Raw genomic sequence first — 24,459 nt, forward strand, 5'->3', positions numbered from 1 at the left:
CGGAAGTGGGCGTGCCCAGCCGCCGCACAGCGCATGCTCAGTGCGCGCCTGCTGACCCCCGTGCGGAGCGCGTAAGGGAGCGGGGCGCCGCGTGATGCATTTCCCGGGCGTTGATTGGCTGCGGCTCCGGCGTGGAGGGCGGAGGGGTGGGTGGAGGTGCGCCGCCGGTCACGTGGCGAGGGAGCGGCGCTCGGCCCATCCCCCGCGCCTTTGGGCGTGGCGGTAGCGAGGCCCCGGGTTCGATACCCGCGCCAGGCAATCCCAGTGGCAGCCGTCGGGCAGCCCTTTCTCGCGGGATTTCCCTACGAGGAAAGGAACATCCTCCATCCTCCCATTCGTTGTTGGAAGTCCCTTAACCACGGGACAGGACGCCAGGTGAGGGGCCTGGTATGGGTAGGGGTGGTGATTAGCGCCCAGTGCTGGCAGGGTGATATCTTATCAAGCATCTGATCCAAGAGATAGGCAGGAAAGGCCAGGACGTCGTGGCGGGCCCTCCTGGTGCCTCTGTTCAGTCGGTCCCTCCGTGGGGAAGGAGGTGGTGGCTGCAGTGTGCTGGCTGCACGCCCAGCCACGGTGGTGCTCACCCAGAGCACGAAGGACAGGACGGTCCTGTCCCTGTGTCGCTGGGCAGCGCTTCCCCTGGTCAGGCGATGCCAGCCTTGGCCTCAGGCTGCTGGGGATACAAGACCTCCAACTGCTGAGTGGTTCTTCCTTGCTTGTAGGCTTCACTGTTCACATAGGTGATCCCCTCCAGCTGCCCCCATAAAGAGATGGCTGGTGTGCACCAGCTATGCGCTGGGCAGATGTGGTACAGGGAGAAGCTTGCTGCTTTGCAGCTCTTAACACGCACCATCGAGAGGTTTCCACACCCTGCTTCACAATGCTTCTGAAAGCTCTTTGAACAGCAGTGACCCAAGGCTTGAGGCAAAACTGTGTCAGCAAGACCAAGCTTTAGGCCTACATGAAGTTCCTCTGCTATTGTGTGGGGTAATTAAATAAACCCCGATTTCCACCCCCATACAGCTCACCAGCCACAACAGGTGTGTTCTGGCCCGGCAGCAGGGTGCACCAAACACAACATGGAGGTTTTTAAGATCAGCTCCCTTTACCAGCTAGAGCAAGCTTTGGCTTTTCAGCACTGCTGGCGTTATTCCAGCTGGTTTCCCAAATCCCTTTGTGCCTGCCCAGATGTAGCATTTCAGAGCTAAGATCAGCCCCTGTGTGGAGGCTTGCAATTAGATTGTATCTATTAGCCAGATACTGCTATGCAACACCAATCCCACATCTGTTATCTAGATGGCACTCAAACGAGTCGAGTCAACTGAATTCAAGCACCCTTAAAGGTGCCTAAGTCTTAAACTATGGAAATTTTCCTAACACAAGTATGTTCTTCAACACAGGAAAATAATTCTCTGTGGAGAAAAAAACAACTGCAGATCCCTTGTGATCTCTTCTTCCAAGCCCTGCTCTACAGAGCTGTAGAGTTCTGCTGAAATAGGTGGAGCTGGAAGTTAGTGCTCAGTAATTTTCTGGCAAAACAAAAAAAATCACCACCACCACCACAAAAAAGTTATCAGTGTAACATGCTCCAGTCCAGTTTCTTTTATACCTATGCCATAGGTGATCTTCAGCTGTCTTTGCATTTGTATGTTCACCTTGGGCACTAATGTTTATTTCCCTGTAGGTCATGGAGACCTTACAAGTCCTCACATCCCTACTGTCCTTCTGTTGGTACTGTCCTGCTCACCACAAGAAAGTCAAAAACTTCCACACTGTGTGGCTGGATGACACCATTTCACAGGCACAAGGTACGACCCTGAAAAAGCCTAAATTGGTTTCAGAATTCCCCTCTGCTGATCATCCTTCAGTGTTGTAAAACCTACACTCACGTCAATAGAAACTGATTTCAGGCACCTCCCAAGTTCTGCTTCAGGTCTCAATGTCACTAATTCCCCATCAGGCACTCCTCTTTTGATACCCCTGGCAGGCTGACAAGAAGTCCCAAATGTGTCCTTCCACAGTGCTTTTGAGTGTTTCACTTGGCACATTTCCACCTATTCTTCCATCAGTGGTTGTGCTCGGTGCTTTCACATGATACTTGCTGTAGCATGGGTGGCACAAGGGATTATGATTAGAAATAACACCCATCTCTGAGCTATGTAAGCACAGGCAGAGGAACTGACAGCTGAGCAGAGAGCAAGTTCACATGAGCACCTTTGCAATGTCTGTTGAACTGGCACAGCCATTATCTGCAAAGGATACTCGCCAGGCACCTTCAGCAGAATCCCTTCTAATAATTACAAAACCAGACAGAAAACATACCTTGTAAGGCAAGTTTGCAAGAAGGTTGTTTATGATCTCTGGTCTGGTACATCAGATTCACAAACAGTGAAAGCATCAGACTATAAGGGGACTAGAAGCTGGGTCGCAACCACTGTATCTAGTGTATCCTCACACGGAAAAGGAGAATGAAGAAGCACCAGCCTGAAGACAGACCTGATAAACACAGCTAGCCAAAAAGCCCCCGTCTCATACACATACCTATTGTAAAATCCAAGTTGACAGCAGGCTCTTGATAGTTGCAGACCACACAAAGCAAGTAAGTGCTTTATCTTTTGAAACATCAAGTCTGTTTTCTGCAGGAAGAGAGAGCTTTTTCTTGTACCATAGATCCCAGTACCATAATTCCCATCACTGATCTGGAAAATATAATCAACAGCAGTAAAATGTCCTTCCCTCCCCCCTGCCGCCTCCCTCCTTGATGCTTTAATGACATTCCCATCTGCTTTTCCACAATCAAATTGAGCTTGGACAGGTATTTTCTGCAACCTCACTTGTTTAAAAGGCTTACAGCAGTGCTGGGTTACCAGTGGGCTTGCCATGCGGTTCGGTATCTCTGGAGGTTTTTACACCGCACAATATTACCCTAAGGTGTAGTCCCTCTGAGTACAGACAGATCTTCAATGAAGCAACAAGCAACTGAGCTGAATGCCGACTGCTGCTAACATGGTGGTGCTCCTCAGTGACAGAGGGGTGGAAGGGCACTGACCAAGGCAAGAGTGGGTGGCCCTGAGCCTTTGAAGGGGTACTGCACTGACACTGGCAGTAACCCCGCTCTTCCACATTTAGGCCCGAAGATGCATGATGAAACCACACGCAAACCCATAGTGCAACGACTGGGACAAAAGCTGAGGATGGCTTTGCTTGATGGGTATTGTCAAGCTCTCAAACAGGGCTGTGGGAAAGAAGAGCTGAGGTTTTGTTGTGAGCAGAATGGTTCACAGGCCTGTTATCTCCATTAATGGTCCATTTGTAACAGGCTTAAACTCCTCACGCATGCTGAGACTGCCGAGAAATTAGACAGCATTGTGTGTTGCAGCACAAACCTGTGTTTTTTAAGCTTGAACCATCCAAAGCAAACTCAAAAACCAGCTCAGGGCCAGAGGTACCACGTTTGTCCACAGTTACACAGCACAGATGCCACCCAATTAAAAGAGGGGTAACCCCAAGCCGTGTGGACATAAATCATCCATTGCCCCTCAGCCTCAGGGCAGAGAACAGGTTCCTGCTTGTCTTTCATTTTGCAGTATAGCTGTAGGCTTGAAATCTTTACTCCCGTGGCCATGGCAGTCTCTCACAAGCATGTTTCATTCCCATATAAAATTGCCTAAATCATCACTAAATATTGCAAATACTACCTCCTCTCTGCTCTGTAAAACAGGAAAACTAGTGACAAAACCTACTAATGGCTGAGCAAATACCAACAGACAATCCTGCATGATCTGCCATGCACAGCTCCCCACAAATTCAGTAAGTAAAGATAAGGAGAACTGCAGGGCCAGCTTTCAATCTACCTGTGACAGATGCACTCTTGACCAAACTTGCAGTAGTTTGGTTCAGTCTCGAAAAGAAGCAATGGCCTTGGCCATAACTGGGTCCAAACCTCTAGTTCCAACCTGTTCTTTGAAAACCCGTACAGGAACAGGGTGACATGGTGAACATCAATGCATATGGGCTTGGAAACTGGAACATTGACCATGTGATTAACACATGAATAGCAGGTGATTCTTCCAAGACTCATTTATCAAGGAACAAAGAAAGCTGTGAGTACAAGGAGTCTCATATTTACCTTTTCCACCTCATGCAATTTGACTACAAGCCAAGCACTTTATTCCACAAACAGGACAGCCTGAGGGAGCCACCTTTAAGCTGTTCCTGTTAAGCAGCTGACTGCACAGCAATGATCTTCCCTTGAGCACAGACACCTCTCAAGGTTACTCCTCAAGGCTGAGGCACCCCTTACCAACTGCAGATCATTGGTAAGTGACCGATACTGAACATAACTTTGTATTATAGTGTGCTAAGTTTTGTACTGGTAACTTTGAATCATTGCTATATCCTCTGCAGTAATACAGTGAACCTTCCCTTTGAACTTGTAAGTCTCCTAAGTCTCACTTTTACAACATCTTACTTCAATAAACCCACATTTGCCGATACCTTTGGCAGCAGTTCTTCAAGCAGTCTAAACTGCCCTTCTGCGACGTCTTCTTTGCACAAGGCTCCAACACATTCAAAAGCCACAAACCTGCACACTCGTCCCTTGCTCCGTTTCAGAGCTGCCTCCTGCATCTGCACTCAGTGTCACCTAATATAGCTTGTTTCTCTTACCAACAAACCACATGGCAAGGACTTCTGCAGCCCTCCTGTCCCACACCACACAATATGGCACTGGAACAAAGGGCACCAGATTTCTCAAGGATTTCTCTGTGTGTCACAAACATGGGAGAGGGATGCAACCCAGCAAAACCCAGTCATTTCTCTCCTGCAGCAGCAGGACTTGCCTAGCTAAATTTGTAGCACAAACACAGTTCTGCAAAACTGTTTTGATTAATCTCATCTCTGTTCAAGACTGTCTGTCCCACTGCATCCATTATGCTTAGGTATATTCTAATAATTCTTAGCCTCCAAACAGGCAAACTTGTATTCATAACGAGTTTCAGAAAACAGAGTTTTGCAAACTCAGCATTGTGGAAGGGCACAGAAAACATCAACTAAGCAATGCTCTGCATCAGTCATGTCTCTGCTGGAGATGGCACAGAAGCTTGAGTTCTTCCAGTGCACTGTGAACTTTGCTTGCAAATGAAAAGGGGTGGGGGAGGAGACTAGGAGCACAGATATTATCTAGGAGAAGTTTGATGCCTGTTCTTATGACAAACCTTTCTAATTCTGTAAACTACAAAAGTGACATTTAAATGTAAATTTTAAAAAAAACAACAATCAGGTGAAAGGCATTTTAGTTGAATTTAATTAGACCACAGATGTAAGTGTGCTGTTCACTGCGTAGTAGTCCCTTCCAGCATATACATCCCCAGGGACATCATGTGTTGACAACAGGAAAGCCTTGGCTATAAGGTTTTTTTCCTGCACTTCTGAACTCCACACTGACAGGAAATCTCTACCTCTGGCATGCTTCCAGCTTCATAACCGTAATCCCATGTAAGTTCGGTTCCAGCTTTCACATGCCTAAGAAATAAAACACTCAGTCAATTTGTTTGAACTAAGCGAAACAGTACTGTGCTTACAATTTGTCATCAAGGACTCAGAGGCAAACCCTGAAATTGTAGGGGGCAGGGAGCATCAAACATGCAGCTTGTTGGGAGAGAGCCAAGAGATAAAGGAGTCTCTGGCATGTGCATGCTGCTTTGCCTGCCAGAGCTATAGTGCACAAACACCCACAGCTGAGAGAAAATAATTTCTCAAGCAGTGCGATAGGTTCGAAGTCTAAACAACCTGCTTTAACTTTGAGGCAAATTCTGGGAAACAAAAATCAAAGCAAAAAAAAGGAAAAAAACCCACCTAAGTGAACACATTAAATTATAACACACACTTGTTATTTTTACTACATACAGTGCATCACTGAGGTTTGAACAGATCATCTTTGGTCTGACAAGTGATGTTCTAATGCAATTACGCTACCTGTATGCACAAAAAATTAAACATATGCTCCTCATGAACCAGCCACTCTGACAGTACATGAAAGAGAAGAAATTTCTAAAGTAGGAAATTCATTGCCCAAAATAAATGCCAAATTAAATACCTGAGCTAAGACACTGAGGGGTAACTGAGGGAAAATACAATAAAATGTGAGTGTTACAAGCAAGAGACTGATTCTCTCATATTTCTCACTGGATATGATATAAAGGACAACCAGTGAATTACCAGGCAGTAGGCTGAGAAGAAACAAGGAGGACTTTTCAAATAGCACATAATTGCAACCTGGGACTTGCTGCCTTATGATGTTCTGGAGGCCAGAAATGTAAAACAAATAAAAAGATGACTGGGCAAGTTCATGGAAGATACTTGTTGTAAGTTGCAACTTACAGAAATGTTGTAAAAGGTGATTGCCAGAAAGCAGGAGGGGCAGCCAGGGAGACTTCCCTTCAACAGTCTTCTTCCCTAAGTGTTTTCTGCTCATCACTATTACCTCTCTCCACTGGCCTCAGTCCCCACTACACACTTCTTTACCAAGTCCCTGAGCAATAAAGACTCTAGCGTAAACAAAATCTTTTTTCTGACACACTTTAAAATATTGTCTTCACAGTTCTCGGAAGCCCTCCTTCACAGCACAGTCCACAGCATCTGTGTCAGTATGAACCAGGGTTGCAGGGCTCTGCAGAGGATCAGTGTTCCCTGAGGCCAGTTTGGAAGGAATTCTCTATTGTAAGTTCTCACCTAGTACTCCTGCCGTCACTAGCTTCATTCATACAATTAATTTTTTTCCCTCCCAGGTTTAGTTGCCACCTTCTTGTGTCTCACTGGCACCAGCTCTCTGTACCTCCCTTTCTGTCATCCACTAAGGGAAGACACACATCTCTTGCTTTCACCTCTGTGTATCCTAGTGCTACCTCACCAGGACATGCTGGGCTACACAGGCTCCTGCTTCTCTCGGTAGCTGCAAGGAGAAGGCCTGCAACCAGCTTGTTTGGCCCACAAAGTGTCTCAGCCTTAAGACCCTATAGAGTCCAATCTTGGTCTATGGGACCCAAATCTGCTGGCCATTCCTTGAGACAACAGTAGGATCAGTGAATCTTGGCTTTCAAAATGACCACACTGAGTTATATTTTTCCACTGAAGAAGATTATCACTGAAATGGTCGCATCAAAATTAAGCTTCCCCACTTTACATTTCAGTGAAAAACTGAATAAAAACTCATTAGTGATAACCAACAGCTGTATTTCTTCAGTCTTTAGTGTACAATAAGAAGTCAACAATAAGAAGGTACTTTTATGGTTTCATGATCTAAGCATCTGCCTCTCTTAGCACAATTATTTCCTAATAACAAAGCACTGCTTTTTTCCCCTAGTGCGTTAAATGAACAACATTAAATTTGAAAAAATTCACCTGTTTGTGAAGAACGCCACCCATGGGAAATTTCTGTTGTGAGTCTCTACAAACACGCTCTGTGCAAAGAGATTTGGGCAGCAGCTGTGCTGTGAAACAGAATATTTTAATTAGAAACAGGGAAACACCTCATTGTTGGCCGAAGAACCTATTTTGTCAGATATCTGTCACTAGTAAAGATAGCTTCTTCCTTCCATTCTCCAGCCCATACAGAATCTGTATTACTCAATGCCACTGCCACTTATTTTTTGCAGTAACTATGTCTCTTTAAAGTATTATTTCCATCATATTATGAAAGTACTTTTGCCTAAGCAAACCAAGTTCTTTTATCAAACTCCTCCAGAAATTTATGGTGAGAATTCATCTTAGATTCAGGATGCACCACAAATAATCAGTACGTGACAGATGGATCTCGCTGTCAGCCAGGGCAGCAGTGCCAGGGAGCAAGCAATAGAATAAATGATTGTGTATGTTGGCAAAGAGATACGAGATGTGAAAGGTCATTCAGGTACATGTAGGAACATGTGTTCATGCTCATGGATGCAGAAGAAAAGTTTCAGCAAGATGCAGTACTAGTCTTAACACCATATTACCTCTGCAACGAAGAACAGCTTAAACATATGCATGGATTTGCTGTAAAACACGTATGCCAATGAAAAGCAATGTTACTTGCAGAGCACACGCAGACGCGTCTGTGAACTACTTGTCTTAGTTGGAGGCACTTGGTAATTCATTACCCTTTCTTGGCAAGTCAGAATTGAGAGACTTATTTAGCAGATATGTACACAGTATGACAGACCACTTTCTGAACCTATAATTGAACAGTAAGAGAAACTTCCTACAGTATCACAACATTTATCCTAAATCAGCATGAGCTAGATTTTACAATGGTTGGGGAACAAAAAACAAGGCTGGGAGAAAGCTTGTGGTTCAACAAAATATGCCATTTGCTCTCTGGACCCCCAGAAAAGGCTGTTCAAAAGTTCAGGAGAAAGATGTCATTTATTACTGGGGAATATTTCGCTCAGTAACCTAGTGGTGCCAAAACCTGCAGCTAGTACATAGTGTGCATCATCTTATGGAGGCGCTGACAGCCAGTGTGACCCAACCTGGGGTTCTGTTGCTTCAGAGTGCAGGGAGCACCATGTAGCCTGCCTTGTCATGCACCTACCAATATATGGTTTATGCAAAAAAGCTTTCTAATTTACGCGAATATGTAATTTATTTATTTAAGCTAAGACAACTAAGAGAAGACATGAAACTTTTTACTTACATTAAGAAAACGACCCACATTTCCTTCTTTGCTGGCATCCAGTATATAAATATTTTCTTCATTAGCATTCTTCAGAAGCATCCTGTCATCATCAGCCTTCTGACAAAATGTGTCGTGTTTTGACTGCCTGTGTTTTTCCTCTTTGCAGTGGTACGTTCCTCCTTTTAGGGGTACGCTTTTGGATGGCCTTGTAACAGATGTGTCATCCAGCACATCTGCCCTGTCACAATCAACACCCTGCAGAGACAGTCTCTTTCTTTTGCGTTCTGCACTGTCCATGTCAGCAGACTCTGTCTGTCCAATTTCCATTGGATGTTCTTCCTTCTGCTGCTGAGTGGATTCTGTCAATGGACACGTAAGTTATTTTTCGATGCCAGTTTAAGGCCAAAGCCTTTCCCTTGTTTGGCCCAGAACTCTTATCCACCCACCCTTTGTTCTCCAAAATCTAAGCAGCTTCCTTGCTATTTACAAGTCTATAATACAACCACCCTTTTCCATCCCCCTCATCAGTCCTTCCACAAATGACTGTTTCCTGCTGTGGTGCCTAAAGCACTTGCTCAAGTCTCCTGTGAGTGACCTAGTCTCTTGTTCTTCTAAAATCCCACTCCAGACTGATTTCTTCCACATAGCATTTTATCATCATTCTCCACCTTAATTCCTGAATCACAAACTTCTGTAATTAAGACAGGAACAAGATGCACATGCAAACAGCATCACTTTCCCACTGCTTCTCCAGCTTGAGGTCCCCCCACCCCTGCATTAGATTCTGCTCAATTTTTGTTGACTGGAACATGTATTGGATGTGATACAATAAGATTTATAAACTGACTTTCACACAAGTGCACTGTATTTGAGAAGCTGCTGTCAGGACCATTCAACATGTCCCAAGATTAACTTATCAGGCAAAAGATTGCTTTGCACCAGTTAATGCACTGTCTTAATACAAGACAGCAATAATTTCTGTACTGCTCAGCTCTCTTAAGACAGCCTAAGCATTATGTGGACAACAGCATTCTACTCTGAGAACAGGCCTTCCCACATCCAAGGATCACTTTCTGCATTTTGTGTCTATCACCTGATGGGACACAATTGTACTAACAGTGCAGTATTTATAGCTCTCAAAACCTACTTTCTTTTCCTTTCTTGGTTCCACTGGTTAGTTTGCTTGACTGATGAGTCTGAGAACTATTATCTTCATCCGAGCTCACAATGTGCGCCAGTGTATCATTTTCCTTTAAACAGAATAAAAGATAATGAAAAGGCTGTGATGTATTGTTGCTGTATGCAAACCTGGGTCAACACAAGATAGCAAGTGGCTTTTAGGACTCTAGGACTGAAGTTTCAAACCTACTGTAATGCACAGCTATGGCTGAGTTTCAAAAGTTCATACATTTACTGCAATGCAAATTCTTCCTAATTTCAAGTTATCCTTAAGAATAACCTGAAAGAAGCTCCCCACTCAATAAAACATTTAAGTGTGGAAGTCCCAACAGTTTCACCAGAACTGAAACATATTTGTGTAACTGGCTCAAACATGCCTTTTACACAGTTTCAATAATATGAATAAATGTGGCAGGATTTCTTCGACCACAAAAAGGCAATTAGTTATGGGAGCTCCAGAACAGACAGCACTGCCAAATGTTAGCATGAAAATACCATGTGCATTTCTTAAGTGCAATGAAACCAACAAAATCTACAGAGTACATTTACCCCAGTGCCTCTCCTTTGCATCTATTTGCAGACAAAACCTCACACCCAGATCAGATTAAATTATCCCGTGTCACTACATGAGAAGACTGTGTCCAACTCCTGCGATTTCCTTCTGTCCCTGCTATTTCAATTCTCTGAGAAGACATCACAAAAATACCACTATGATCCCCTAACCCTGCAGTTAGCTACAACACGGCGTGGGGCGGGAGAATGTTTTCTTAAAGCTCTCAAGACTGGAGTGTAAGTGAAGGGTGGAGAAGGGAAGGCTGTGCGAGTAGTTAGTGCTGGTCTCAGGGAACATGTTGAAGGACCAATAATGGAAAAGGGATGGGGCATAGCTTCCAGCACGCCAGATTAGCTCACAGTGTGAAACAATCTCATGAAGAAAGATCATCAGAACTATTTAAATGTATAAGATGAAAGGTCAAAATTAACATACGTATTCAGCACAGTGAAAAATGAATCTATTAAGGCCACTTATTATTACCATTTTTAGCGGGTGATTATGAAAAACAACCCTTCTAGTTCCAGGCATTCTCGCGGTTGCATTACTTAAATTCCTGGGATGAACCCTGTACAGAAAGGTCAAAAGGAAATTATAAAATACAAAGACACCCATAAGTAACTCTCACAACGCACATTTCTCTAACCAAGTCAGTAGTTCATAAGAACAGACTACACCAGAGCCTGTAGTAGTCTGGCCTTGCCTCAAGTTCTGTGACTATTTTGCCTTTAAGAACTGAGAACCAAGGTTCGGTTCTCAACAGTATTTGTAAAAAAACTGGTTGCTCATACTTTTTTTTGAGAGATCAGAAACTGCTTTCACATCCTTTCCCAGTTCTGCCAAGAACCAAAATCTCTGTTGTTTTACTATTATTATATCTGATCATCTCAAAATAGAGCACCTATAGACAGAGGTTTGCCTTTTTCCTGCTACCAATTTCAACAGTTTTGACAGTGCAGCTTTCAAACAGGATAGCAAAGATGCTGCAGGGACAAGGGATAGAAAGACAGGCAATATATGGCAGTACAGAAAATACTCTCCAACAAAAGAACGAACGTCACTCCATATCAAGAAAAGGCAGGGGAAGGATGGGAAGCAGTATCAGGCATATACATTTAAAACATCTAAATGATATTAATTTGGATTACATTTGAAGTGCAGTAGAAAACACCAGTTTCAAAACTACCCTTAACATCTGTACAATATCTAGCATCAAGTAACAGCTCTTATTCCAGAAAACTTTCAACATCGAATGTTTATATAACAGGAACAAAAGCTACTCTTCAAGGCTTTCTTAAGATTTAAATCCCTTTGTAAATTCAAAAGGTGAATTTACAACAAAAGAAGTTGTGACGTTATTACATGACTACTACATTGTTTGTCCTGTTAAAAGCAATCTGGGTGAATGACATGTCAAGCTTAGCACACCAATTTCCTCTCAAAGGTTTCTCAGTTCAGCTGGATTGTAATTTCTTAAGAAGCAGAATAACAAAGAAGAGGCAGAACAACAGAGTCTTTTTGTCTGTGGTGGGTTTGTTATTGTTTTTTTTTTTTTTTGGAGGGGAGACTGGTTTTTTGTTTGTTTTTTGGTTGGTTTTTTTTTTTTTTTTTTAAACACAACCCATGCATGAAACATGTTTATTCTCAGGAAATGAAATTTATGAGATTTGAGGTAGCAGTGCAGTGAACACAACTTTAAAACTGTGCTTCCCTGCAATTTTTAGCAACAGCACTTAGTAGAAGTAAAATCTAGCTGATTGCTGATAATTATGTAATTTACAAAATCATGAATTCATTAGGCTTCCAAGACACTGAAATGCAAGTGAGAATATATGGCAGGTATTAGAGTTTCCATTTGTAATTTCATAGTGCTTCTCAAAGATCCACAATCATCTTCTACTAAGAAATGAGCAAGAATTTGCAATCATTTATGACTAGTGCAAAGAAAGAGTTTACAGAGTAGTATGGCAGAGCAAGAATAGTTTAGGAAAACAATCTCCCAACTTCCTTCTGAAAACACTACAGCATAAAGCCACATGGTTATTTTGCAGTAATTTTATTTTAGGAATACTGATAGGCTACAAGACCTTGACTGTAGAACGAAAACAGGACCAGAACTTTTGCATATTTCACTGCAAAAGCAAGGTGTTGTCAGACTCCTAATGGGAAAGGTTAAGAATCGTAGCAGGGAAGGTTATGTTACAAAGAACAAGACCAGGAGCAAAGGACAGGACAGTTAGTGGCTAATTTATTAAACCCTTTGGTGTCATCAATATCTTTAAATCATTTATCTCAAGTACTTTATATTAATTATTTCAGGTTAGCATAATGATTAATACTCTGAACAGATCACGTACACCCAGGAAATTAATTTGATTTCTAGAAAATGCCAATTAGTACAGACAATAAATAAAATTAATATAGAGAAAAAACTGTCCTACGAGAAGAAATAATGAGGAATTAACAAAAAAGTTGAGAAAGGAAAAACACACCCTCAGCTGAGGACATTCAGTTATACTTTAAGTTAAGGAATTTCTATAATAGCAGAATATTAGTTTTGTCATGCTTAAGTTTGCTTTAGTAAACTTACAGGGTTGATTTATTTTCATTATCTACAGTCTGAGACAAAGATTCCTCCTTCTCAAGAATGTGACTTCTGCCAGTCTGCACTCGTCCAATCACAGTCTCTGAACAATCAGTGTGAAGTTTTCTTTTTTTGGAAAAAAAGCCACAGACTCTGCCACTCACAGCACTCTCCTCTCTCAGCTCCTGATCATCATCTCCCAGTACTTGAACTTTAGCTCTGCTCATCAATCTGCCTGGAGGAAGAAGAAAAGTTGGGGTTTTTAAATTGTTTGCTAAGATGGGTCACACTCAGTACCACAGTTCAAACTTTCATTAAAAAAAAATACAAGAACATTATTTGGGAAAGAAAAATATGAATGCATTTATACTGAAGGAAAATTAGCCCTGGCACAGGATACACAGGCCTGTGAGGGAAAAATCAAGTCTGAGACAGGCTTTGCTCCAGAATGTTTTGTTTGTTTGGCATCATTGCATTGCAGTTCTTCAAGGTTCTTCTGTCCATCTGATCATCTTGCAAGTTAAGATTATATTGACTCACTTTTCTTCCAACCCTGTATTTCCCTGTTTGGTTCTCCAAAAATTTCCAGGGCCACAGGCCACAGGCAAGGGAGAATTACGCTATACATCTTCCACAGGTCATCTTCTGTTACCTGAGTAAGTACAAACAAATGTCCCCTTGTCGATATCATCTAGGCAGCGGACACCCCAGCCTTTCCTCTCCGTGTTGAACACTTGCAACCTGACTTGAATGCCATGCTGTACAACTCTGTTTTGACACATCATCTTGTCACACCTGCACAACACACTACACTCATAAATTCTGTCAAGAGGAAGCAAAACAAAACACAATATAAAAGAATGCATTGCCAAAACAAAGTTGCTATTATTCATTTCCCTCCTGCACATTAATAAGGCCATTGACTGAAAAGATTAAAGACTCTGGCTAAAACTGATTGTGCAGCAGTACTCTGAAGCCCATGACTTTCTTGATTGCCGATTCATCAATTTTAAGAGCCTGTCAGCCAGATTTTGGTATAAGTAGACAATAAAAATAAATGAAATCTTTTTTATTTTACACAGAAGCAGAAATCCCTACATGAAGCACATCATTCTATGCTGGAACAGATTTTACAAAGACAACCTGTCTGCCTGGACCACGCTGTAGCTGTCATGAGTTTTAGGATTTAACAAAACATTTCTAGAAGAATTCACCATTGTGCTTTTTTTGTTCTGCATTTGTTTCTGGGTTCACTGGCAGCTTTAATTTTCCAGGCCAGCCATAAATTAACATCACACAGCAACAACGGACTGAAAGGAGCAACTTCAGCCTGTGGGTGCAGCCCTTGGCTGTCGCAGAAAGCTACCTTGCACAATTCCTCTCCTACACACCTGAGGTTACTGGCACCTTCCCCAGGCCACATATTAATCCACAGGCGCTGAATAAGAGAAAGGGAAAGGGTGAACACTTGCAGCACTGGGACTGCTTTGGAGACTTGCAAGAGTCACACATAACCAAATCTGGCAATAGCAGCTGGCTGATACTTCTTTAGGACTCTGGTCCTACAGAGCAAACGGGTGGACAAGATAGAGGGCAAAACCCACGGGTGGCAACTGCTTCCCACTTCTTCGGCTGATACATGGTGTGATGTTCTTGTGATAGACCTCCTTCCCTTGTGGCAGGTTTCTTTCCCATCTCCCTTCTCTCCTTGGCATGCCTGAATGAACCAGCGCATGGGCCAGATATGGCCTGAGCTCCTGGACCGTGACTCTTAAGTGTTAACTGGACTGTTACTCTTAACACTCTTCTTGGACCTTGAACTAAGCTGTGAAAATTGTAGTATCTGCAGTACAAAAGTAGTTTTTCCTCCTATTACTCAAGTCACATTATTTTTTAACATCCTGATCAGTCAGTAAAAATGTGACAAAAACTGAAGGTTTCAGCATCCAGAAACTGCAGTTATTTTAGCTCTGTAGCACTTACACTACAGGATAAAAATAAAGAGTATACAAATAAAATAACAAGCTCACGTTCAGTCTTTCTTACCCACTAGGAACAGGTCCCTCTAGTCTTTTGTAACTGTATCCATGGGATGTTGCACTACTTCTAGAAGTTCTACTACAGCCTCTTGCAGTTAGCTGTAGGCATGCACACTTTGACCTAAAAAATATCAGTAAACCATCTCAGAATGTATTTGGGGCAGCATAAATAAAACATACATCTAGACATTTTAAAAATGTACTTGACTATACACACCCCACCACCCCCCACCCCCCCGCCTTTTTACTTCACAGGGCCATTTCAGGCACCCTGCCCTTCTCTGTCTCTTGGCTGGTTATGTGCGTTTCATAATAATCATGTTCTCTCCACCCCAACCCCATTCTTCTGCCAAGCTCCATAAAGGCACATGCAAACAGCTGAGGTACAACAGAAATTTATTATAAACAGAACACTGTCAAATGGATTGAATGTACGAATGCAAATCATCTGCTCTGGCATCCCAGCCTGTTAGACAGTACTTCATTACCTTCCTCCCACTCCAGCCCCTAGGAAGCAAAGAATTTCACATGTGGAGCAAAGAACTCGAGCAATAATGCTGGTCTTCACCATCTTATGTCACAATAACTCCAAAGACCCACAGCATTTGCACAAACAGCAATAGACCAAATCTTGAACCCCAAAACTGCACATCAAAAGCATCTCAACCTTTGCAGGAACTCAGTGCAAAAGAAGCAGCATGCTATGTGCTTGCTGTTCCCCACCACTCAGCTGAAACTAAGTAACTTTAATTAATGAAGCTTCATTAGATTAGGCTGTGATTTCAAGCTTCTGTTGGGTCATGGGCGATTATACTGCACACCAGCACATGCAACCGCCCTAGCTATTAATAATACAAAACGGATTCAATACCAAGTAACACCTACAGGCACAGATCAGGTCAAAGACAAAACACCCTTGAAGAAAGCGGACAAAATTATCACCAAAGTCGCCTGTGTTAACTGTGACAGGTTCCCACAGAATAACATACAGCTCAGAGTTACTGTGTTTTAGAAAGACAGCAGTGAGCAACACCATTTAACTGGTCAGAAAATAAATGTGTTCTGTGACCACAGGGTTTCATAGTTTCTGTTTAGAGAAGGGGAAGGATGGGATGTAGAGGTTGTGAAGGGGGATGTTTCTTCCTCTGCCCTCTGTAACCTTCTAAGTTCCAAATGATCTGATCTCTCCATGCTGTCCCATGCCATCTCCAGGATAGCATCCCAACAGAAGAGCTGCAGCAGTTGTCATGCAGGATCCTTCCCTGCCTGCCAGGAAAACGAGCCTGCCTTTGCTGGCACAAGCCTCTCCCTTCCCCACCCCTTTTCCAAAGCCCAGAGATCTGCTTGCCAGCTCCACCTGGAGGAGAAGCACTGCCAATTTGGGAAGAAAGGAAAAGGAACACAACAATCCACCTGTTGATTGCTTCCTTCCCTACAACACAGGCTGGATGGGTAGAAGCACCCAAGTTCTGGGGAAGACAAAGACACAATGGTGTCAGTCAACACCACAGAGCATGGCACAAGACAACTCCAGTTGTGCTGGTCCTTCATTATCTGGTACTGTTTGGTACTGCACATCTTCACACTTAGACCACCACCCTGCTATTGAGGCATCATGCGTCACTTGTCTGGGATTAGGTTTTTCTACCTACCTATCAATGCAGCCATCTGTGCAGTCACATGAATCAACAAATACGCTAGAGAAATTGTTGAGATAATATCCATGCGGCCACGATGTCCTCCGATATTTGAAATAAGGTAATCTTGCGTGGTCAAGATCATTACAGAAGGAAATGGGCACAGACTCTGCTCCATTGCTGATATCAAAATCAAATACGAGGGGTTCAGGATTTACGGTACTCCTGCCTAACAGTACGTATGTGTTGAAGGAGAAGTGATCAACAAATAAGAAATTGCACTCCGTTTGAAACAAATAATTTTGCACATCTTGAAAGCTTCTCAGACTTCGACCACAAGGAGCTTTATAATTCACATCCAGTGATTTTGAAAGGCAGTCTGCTTTTGCATGGCATCTTTGAAAGTGAAACAGGATTGGTATCTTAAGAGGATTTTCACCCTTGTAGAAGCCTGCCGCTCTGTTGGGAAGACATGCACTAGAGCACTTGTGGTTCTGATACTGAAGGTTTAAAGGTAAATCTTGAATTTGAAGAGATGCTTCTTTACTCCCTGAACCCGTTTTTGCCATCTCCTCCTTTTTGCTATTTGGAACAAAAAGAAAAAAAAATAAGAAAAAAGAGCAGCATCTTAGATGAACCAGTAAGAAACGGAGCGTTTTACTGGTTCAATATTATTAGCACAGGAAAGAAACAGCCAATTGCTAGAAGACCAAGGGTTTCACTGAATCACTGTTTGCATTGTGTTACTGACCTAACATCATATGAAGACATACTCAGTGGCATAAAAAAAAAAAAAAAGGCAACAGCTTCTTCCCAGGAAGCACTTACACTAAAACACAGAAAGGACATAAAAAAAAAAACCAAAGAGAGAGAGAAGAAAGGAACAACATCTTTACCCACATCTTCCAAATCAGTACCTGAGGCTAAATACAGAAAGACTAAATCATGTGCCTGACAATCTGCACAGTCTATGAGAGCCTGAGAACTGAACTCAAAAATCGTTAAGCCCTAACCCTGATAATCCTGGTGATACTCCGGGATCTTTATTCATAACCTAATGCCCTATTTTATTCTGCGATGTTCTCGCATGGTAAGTTAGACAAGGTTACTCAAAACCTCAGGTCTTCCATGTAGGTCAGGTTCAAAATATTTTCACTTTGAATACTGGCAGGATTCAAAACTGGGTTTAAAATGGTAAATTTAGAAATACAAAAAGAGATATTAAAATCTCTCTCAGATGCACTAAAGAGTATGCCAAATGAGAAACTGAAATAAACTATTAAATACCCTGACCTGTGAGAACCTTCTACAGAGTTTGCAGTGTTGTCATCTGTAAGAAGACGTTGCCATTTAGGTTTGGTTTCCTGTATGCCATCTCCATCAAATACAGCACCTACTGAAAAAAATTTGAATGCAAGCAAAAACTCCAGCAATCCACATTTCAACCTACAATCAAACTTCAGTTGCTAAAGAGGTAATTGCCAAAATACATTAAAAACAATGCATTGCTATGAACTACAGCTAACAAAGAGCATGCTAGCAAGCACCCTACTAGAAAAGGAAGCTGCTTTTTGGAACTTAAACAAAAATCACGTGCTTGCATATAGGTGTGCAAGTAAACAACCAGCTGGCACACGCTCTCACACTTTCTCTCCTGCTCCTCCTCTCCCTCCCTCTCTTCCCCCCTTCCCTTTCCCCAAGGGTGAAAAACTTTGGTGTGCATTGACAAACTTGAGGCAGAACGCATCGTGAAGATTTACCCTTTTCACAGACCACCAGATGATTTGCACATTACAACTTTCACGTAGCTTTCAAAGTGTATGGAGACAACATGCATATGAAACACATATACAGATTTCTCTTAATTATTTGAGGTAAAAGGAAGCCAGGGTATCACAGCTAGTGAAGCCACACACAAAATGACTCTGCTTGCAGCCAGCTCAGGTTCATCAGGGCTTACTAGTTAAACTCTCTTCACCTGGTAAAGGCCATATACACATACATTCAAACCACAAATGTACAAACGCAGGCGAGAGTCCACAGTCCAGTACCTAAGGAAACTAATAACTATGGGTTTTCCCTTGTAATGCTAAGAGGCTTCTCAGATCTATTTTATTGATTTTAATGAAGGGAAATAAGCTCCTAGTGAGTAAACCAAGACAAATTAAATCCACATGCCAATAAATACAACAGAGATGCACATACCATTTGTCAAGGTTAAGAGATCACCTAGATTAGCTTCATTCACCAGTACCGAAGCCTGACAGTATTCTAGGCAAAAAAAAACAAAACAAAATGGATACGATGTCTAATTTAAGTAATGATAATAGGGAAAACAAGTCCTCCAGAGACACCAGTTTCCTCACTATACTAATCTAGAGCATTGCAAGACTGATAACATTAGAAACCTTTTGCACCACAGACCTTAATAGACACATCTGCAAATTACAATAAAATTACAGCTCATATTAGTAGTTGTGAATCAGCACTGAATATCCTCCAGCTTTTGGAAAGCTGCTGGGATGTTTCCAAACACACAAAACCAGTAGCCTCCAGTGGCAGTAGTGCACATCAACACAATTTAGTTAAGTTTCTCTTTGTACTTTCTCATCAGACTAGTCATCTTCCGGCTAAGAAGGGCTGGATCTTGGCAGACCAAATTAATGCTACTCCTAAATTGGTGGAAACGGCCTTCAACTAGTAAGAACACAAAGAAGAGACCAGTTCTATCTCAACCTTTTACTCCACGCAATAAATATTACAGGTAGAGAAAAATATTAGGAAAATCCATGTTAATATTTTAGTTTGAAATCTTTACAGAACAAAGCATAGAAAAAAATCAAACTTAACTATGTCACAGATTCATTGTGTCATTTGGGGATTCAAGTTCAACATTTATCTACGCACTGCTGTAATGTTTTGTCATAAAAATCAAGATGTGGGAGCTCAAGTATATAAAAAAACTGCACTACTAATTCTGAGCAAGCAGTACAATGCAGAGTGTGTGGCTATACCTGTTTAAAAACATCTGACACTACTGTACATTGTTTTGCACAAAAAAGCAGTAAGATCCACAGATTACATTTACATGCATGACAATTAAAAAAAGTAGTTTTCCTGAACAAATTAATAAAAAGAAACCTGTGCACTGCTCCAGGCTTATCGGATTTCTGATTTTTATGTAGATAAAGGACACTGTTCCTGATTTTCATGGAAACAAATCTTAAATGCATTGCTGTCACATTTTTCTACTCATGTTTTAAGTTATAATGGTGTCTCTGACATGAAATAATACTTACAAAATTATAATCCCACCCAAACCCATTCAGTTCACCAAGATCAGCTTGAAAGGCTAAAACTTCTGTCAATAAACAAAACACAAGGCACAGCAGGTATTTCATTACTTCTCAAGAATAAACATTTCAGTTCCACGTACTTAAGAGCCACACATTGTTTGAAAAAGTATACAGGCAAAATGAGAAAATGGCAAAATGCACCTGAAACAGTTACTCTTTTTTTAAAAAGTGCTTAAAAACACCAACTACAAAGTAATTTAAATTCAGAGATATCCAATTTGTGGCAGATACCACATAGCCCTACACAAAGCAGGCCACAGCTCCCCTGCAGTCCCGCTTAACTGTAACAAGGATTTCAAACCTTGGTTTGTCGCAGTTCCATTCTTGATCTTTTGCTTCAGCAACAGCAGTACATTTTGCATCTGTTCAAATATGATGTCCACTCTTCTACCTCCCAATTGTGCCCAAATGGTCTTCAAATCAGCTGAAATGCAAATCTCAATTTACAAGTCTGTACAACTCCCAGGAAGTCTAAAATATCCAAGTAGTTCCTAGTGGAATTTTCAAAGGCTCCCACTCATTTCATTGTGAGGCACTTCTGAAAAACCAGCCAGAACTGCTGTCTTCTTTTGCAAGCTTAAACCTTAAGAAATCTATTCCTAAACTTGATTATGAAAGTGAAACAGAAGCCAAGTGACAAACTGGAGTAGCTTTTGATGGCTCATGATGGGCCTTCAATTAACTTTTCATGCATGTCTACAAAGAGTGCTGTGGAATCCTTTCTCAAAACACCAGCAATTAGTCCCACTATAAATTAATCACCACTGAAGCTCATAGAAGTGACACAGGAGAATACTTTCAACTGAATGAACTGATCATATTATTAAACAAAAGAACTTTAAAAATATTTTTATAGCTGTAACCTCCCTTAGCTACCCGAGCTGACTATGCCAACTCATCAATATTTTTGTACGTTTTCTAGGGAAAAGTGTTCAAAATATTCTCAGATAAAAGCATTTTGATAAATTTTGTTCACCAAATTTTATCAGTTGTAGTAATTAATACACTCCTTGTATCGTGTTTAAATAAATGTTTTTTAAGCTGCAGGTTCAGAACTTCTTCTCTTCCAAGAGTATGTACCTTTGAGGTACTAAGCCCATTCATGAAAGCTCTTGTTAAAACATTAGCAGTGCATCTCTGGCATGGACTCTGAAAAAGAACTACGGTTTGGTGTGTCAAGAGGCAATGCCAGAAAAAAGAACAGGCTCTCTCTCATGGTTAACGTTTTTCTTCAATGACCATGCACAAAAGAACAAGTAAATCTGTTTTCCTACTCTGTTTCTAGAGGTAGAGTCCACTGTCACCATACTAGGTTTACATTTCACTTTCAGACAGCAAACCTGGGTTGGCAAACGAGCTGGGGTGATACCTCCTTGCCAGTCAATACAGCGTTCTTTTAAGGCTAGTAAAAAAAATTTACTTAATTTCTGACTTAGCAGAGAATGACTTCTGTTGCCCAAGACACCAGAAGCTAAGTGATGCTATGGCAGTACAGAGTCTATGGTTACTCTCAAAAGCATCACATCATGACAGCAGTGAAGAAAGTAACAATCTTTTGCCACCACAACTCCACTGCTTATGCCACCAGCAGCTAAGAGCATAACACTTAGTATCAACAGGCAATGCTGAAAGTACTTTATCTTGTAAAATGACTGATTTAGCACTAGCTCTCATCATTTCATGAGCTTTTATACTCACAGAAATGTTTAAAAAAAATGTGGAAAGGTCAAAGTCCTGTAACAAAAAATGCCCACACCACTTTCTGGAAACCTACACTACTGCTCTGAGAGACAACATGTGCCCTGTGCCTTTTCCATCCTTTGCTCTGTGTGACAGTATCACAAATTTAAAATATGGAGAAATAAGTGTATTTAACAACTGTGTTTAAAAATACACATTCAGAAATTCTAATAAGAAATTCCACCGCTGCAGATTAAAACTGTTGTGCTTATTTCTTATCCAATTTCAGGTATTTCAATATATTTACTGAGCCTGGATAGATTACTTCACAGGATGGGTGACAACACAGTTTTTCATTTCTGGGTCATCAGTTATAATCTCGTGCAGGCCAAAAGGCAGTAAAACATATAACACACTGTACAGCGCTCAGACCACTCACTTGACTTGCAAATGCTTCCCCAATTCTCACGCTGCAGTGCCCCAAACATTCTAGCAGTAAAAACTTGGTTTTGCGTGGAGAAGCAAAGACTGCATATGAAAGTTCATATCCAATTTTCATTTCAAAAGAGACAGATGTCCACATCACTAATCCCTCCAGTGTTAATACTGTTATCATCAACACTAGCCAGGAGAACAGGGAATGCATCTACCTTGTCAGCATTCATGTCAGCTGATGGACTGGCATTTTGCGGCAATAGCTTTAAACCTGGCCAAAGCCATCACCTCTGGAGGGATTTTCTTCTCCCTCTATAGAATCCTTGTGGCCATGTATTTCTTTTTTTTCAGCACTGCACAGGAGATTGATGCTAGAGCAAGAAACAGCAAGCAGCCAAGGCCAGGGCTACTTAGGCCAGCTGCTGGAAAAAAACCTTGGGTGCATGTTTCTTATAAAGGACCTGTAGAGCTGCTGACTAATATCTTACATATGTGCCATAAAAGGCAAAACTATTGTCTTCCGGTTATCATTTTGAGACCAGAAGTAGTGTCAAATATATACTACCTTCCCATTTCCCTCCATAAATCCAAACTATACTACCCTCAATCCTCTCCTCCCTCAAACTGGCAAGGTTCTCCACTTCAAAGCAGTTGCACAGCACTGCAAGAGGTGCAGAATGGACAAGCAAGAGATGAGGTGAGAAATTAAAATGGTTGTAGCTACTTAGTTTTTTAAAAATTATACAAATAAACACTATAGCGGGTATTAGCAGGAGCACTGTAAGAAAGCATTGCAGTGAAATAGTCATCCCACTTTCAAATAGTCAGCCCATGTCTTATCAAGACCTAACTGAAGAACACTCAAATGAAACAAGCTGTGTGAGGAAATTTTTTTACACAAGTAATTTCTTACTATTCCTCAAGCATGAAACTGTCATGAGATGGCCCAGAAATTCCAGCATATTCAGCAGAGCCTACATAATCCCCACTTCTTATTAGCTCACATTTCTCTCTTATTTTTTAAATTAATGCCGTCACTACAGCAGTACTGCAGCTAAACTAATTTGTTTAGGAAAAAAACGAAGGCTTTTTTAGGTAAAAAAATTACTGTTTCTGTTTCTCAACAGATGCAAGATAGCTCTACTTTAATAACACTAAGGAGAAGTAAGGCAGCAGCATTCTTTGTCCACATTGAAGATACCAGCACTAACGACCCAGAGAACATAAAACATACCCGACTTGCAAGTCAGCTACTTAGCCTTTTCATGCTGTAACTGAAATTTTGAAACATTCCAGAAAGGAAACTCCTTTTTACGTCGTGAGAATACATCAAGCTGTAGCCCTATATACAGTACCAAATTTACAAAACCCCAGAAATTTTTATTTGGTTGACTGGGAAAAGAGCTTAAGGGAAGACTGCTCAATCTTGGAAAAGTTTCTCACAAGACCTGACTAATTGCTGCTCGAAGCATATTTACTTATTTAGTTATTTTAAAGGCTTACTTCTATTCTCTTCCATCTTCCCGGGTGGCTGCGTGGAGGGCTGGTAGGCTGGTTGGGTCCGGCCAGCGCCAAGCTCAGCTCAGGTAGGGGAGCGGCGCGTCGGTCACGCTGCCCTGTGACACGGCCACGTTCAGCGCCCGGGGCCTGCGGGCAGGGGGCGAACCGGCGGTGGGGGCCAACCTGTGGCGGGGGAGACCCTCCCGCGGGGGGGGGGGGGGGGGGCAGTCCCTGGTGGACCGGCCCTGCGACGCCGGGTGGCCTCGCCTCAGCACCCTTCACCCCCCTCTGGCCAACGGCTCACAGCTCATCTGAGGAGTACCGAGAGAAAAGGGTTAAGGCCGTGCGGCGTCGGCAGCGGGACGCGCCGCGGGGCTGAGGCGAGGCGCGGGGTGACCCGCACCCCTCCCGCCCTTCAGCCACGCGTTCCGCGCGGCGTGGCGAGCAGCGGGACTGCGGCCCAGGGAGACCGGGCCCACCCCCGCGCCGGGTGACGGGTGCTCCTACACGGCCCCGTCTGCAGCACCCGGCGCTATCTACCGCCGCAGGCTGGAGCTTTGCTGAGGGACGGCGCGACCCCGACAGGGCCACAACCCCGGCCTCGGTCCCGGCCAGCTGCCCTCACCTTCCTCCTCCTCCTCCCCTGCTTAACTGTTACCTGCAGGCGGCGCTCGACGACTGACGGCCGGGCCCAGCCGCCCTCCCCCGCACACGGGCACGCCCCGCCCCTAGGAGCACGCGCGGCCCCAGCACCGCCCCCCGCCAGGAGGCACCGCCCCCCGCCAGGAGGCACCGCCCCCCGCCAGGAGGCACCGCCCCGCTAGGGAAGCCCGACAACCG

General features: G+C 42.7%; 1 protein-coding gene and 1 long non-coding RNA gene across 10 annotated transcripts; one reads left to right on the forward strand and one right to left on the reverse strand.

Moving 5' to 3' along the window:
• Positions 1-212: 212 nt before the first annotated feature.
• LOC129735350 (uncharacterized) lies at positions 213-10,864 on the forward strand. 2 transcript variants are annotated; one of them, XR_008730866.1, is made up of 3 exons: positions 213-375; positions 1,685-4,319; positions 10,416-10,864. It is a non-coding gene; the product is annotated as an uncharacterized LOC129735350 (long non-coding RNA). The 2 variants fall into 2 exon arrangements; XR_008730867.1 differs by lacking the exon at positions 10,416-10,864 and having other exon boundaries at positions 1,685-1,808; positions 3,980-5,153.
• On the reverse strand, positions 5,283-24,398 carry SETDB2 (SET domain bifurcated histone lysine methyltransferase 2). 8 transcript variants are annotated; one of them, XM_055701824.1, is made up of 14 exons: positions 24,278-24,398; positions 23,623-23,930; positions 20,306-20,428; positions 18,854-18,919; positions 17,942-18,044; positions 16,664-17,230; positions 15,019-15,132; positions 13,625-13,794; positions 12,979-13,207; positions 10,872-10,956; positions 9,804-9,906; positions 8,675-9,015; positions 7,402-7,490; positions 5,283-5,523 (listed from the first exon to the last, which is right to left on the reverse strand). In XM_055701824.1, the coding sequence occupies exons 2-14, from the start codon at positions 23,636-23,638 to the stop codon at positions 5,406-5,408; spliced, it is 2,124 nt and encodes a 707-aa protein (XP_055557799.1). In that variant the 5' UTR covers positions 23,639-23,930; positions 24,278-24,398; the 3' UTR covers positions 5,283-5,405. The 8 variants fall into 8 exon arrangements, with proteins under 8 accessions (XP_055557799.1, XP_055557800.1, XP_055557801.1 ...); XM_055701825.1 differs by lacking the exon at positions 24,278-24,398 and having other exon boundaries at positions 17,942-18,041; positions 23,623-24,259; XM_055701826.1 differs by lacking the exon at positions 24,278-24,398 and having other exon boundaries at positions 13,625-13,767; positions 23,623-24,259.
• Positions 24,399-24,459: the final 61 nt, after the last annotated feature.

This window comes from Falco cherrug, chromosome 2, assembly GCF_023634085.1.
Source record: "Falco cherrug isolate bFalChe1 chromosome 2, bFalChe1.pri, whole genome shotgun sequence".
NCBI lineage: Eukaryota > Metazoa > Chordata > Aves > Falconiformes > Falconidae > Falco > Falco cherrug.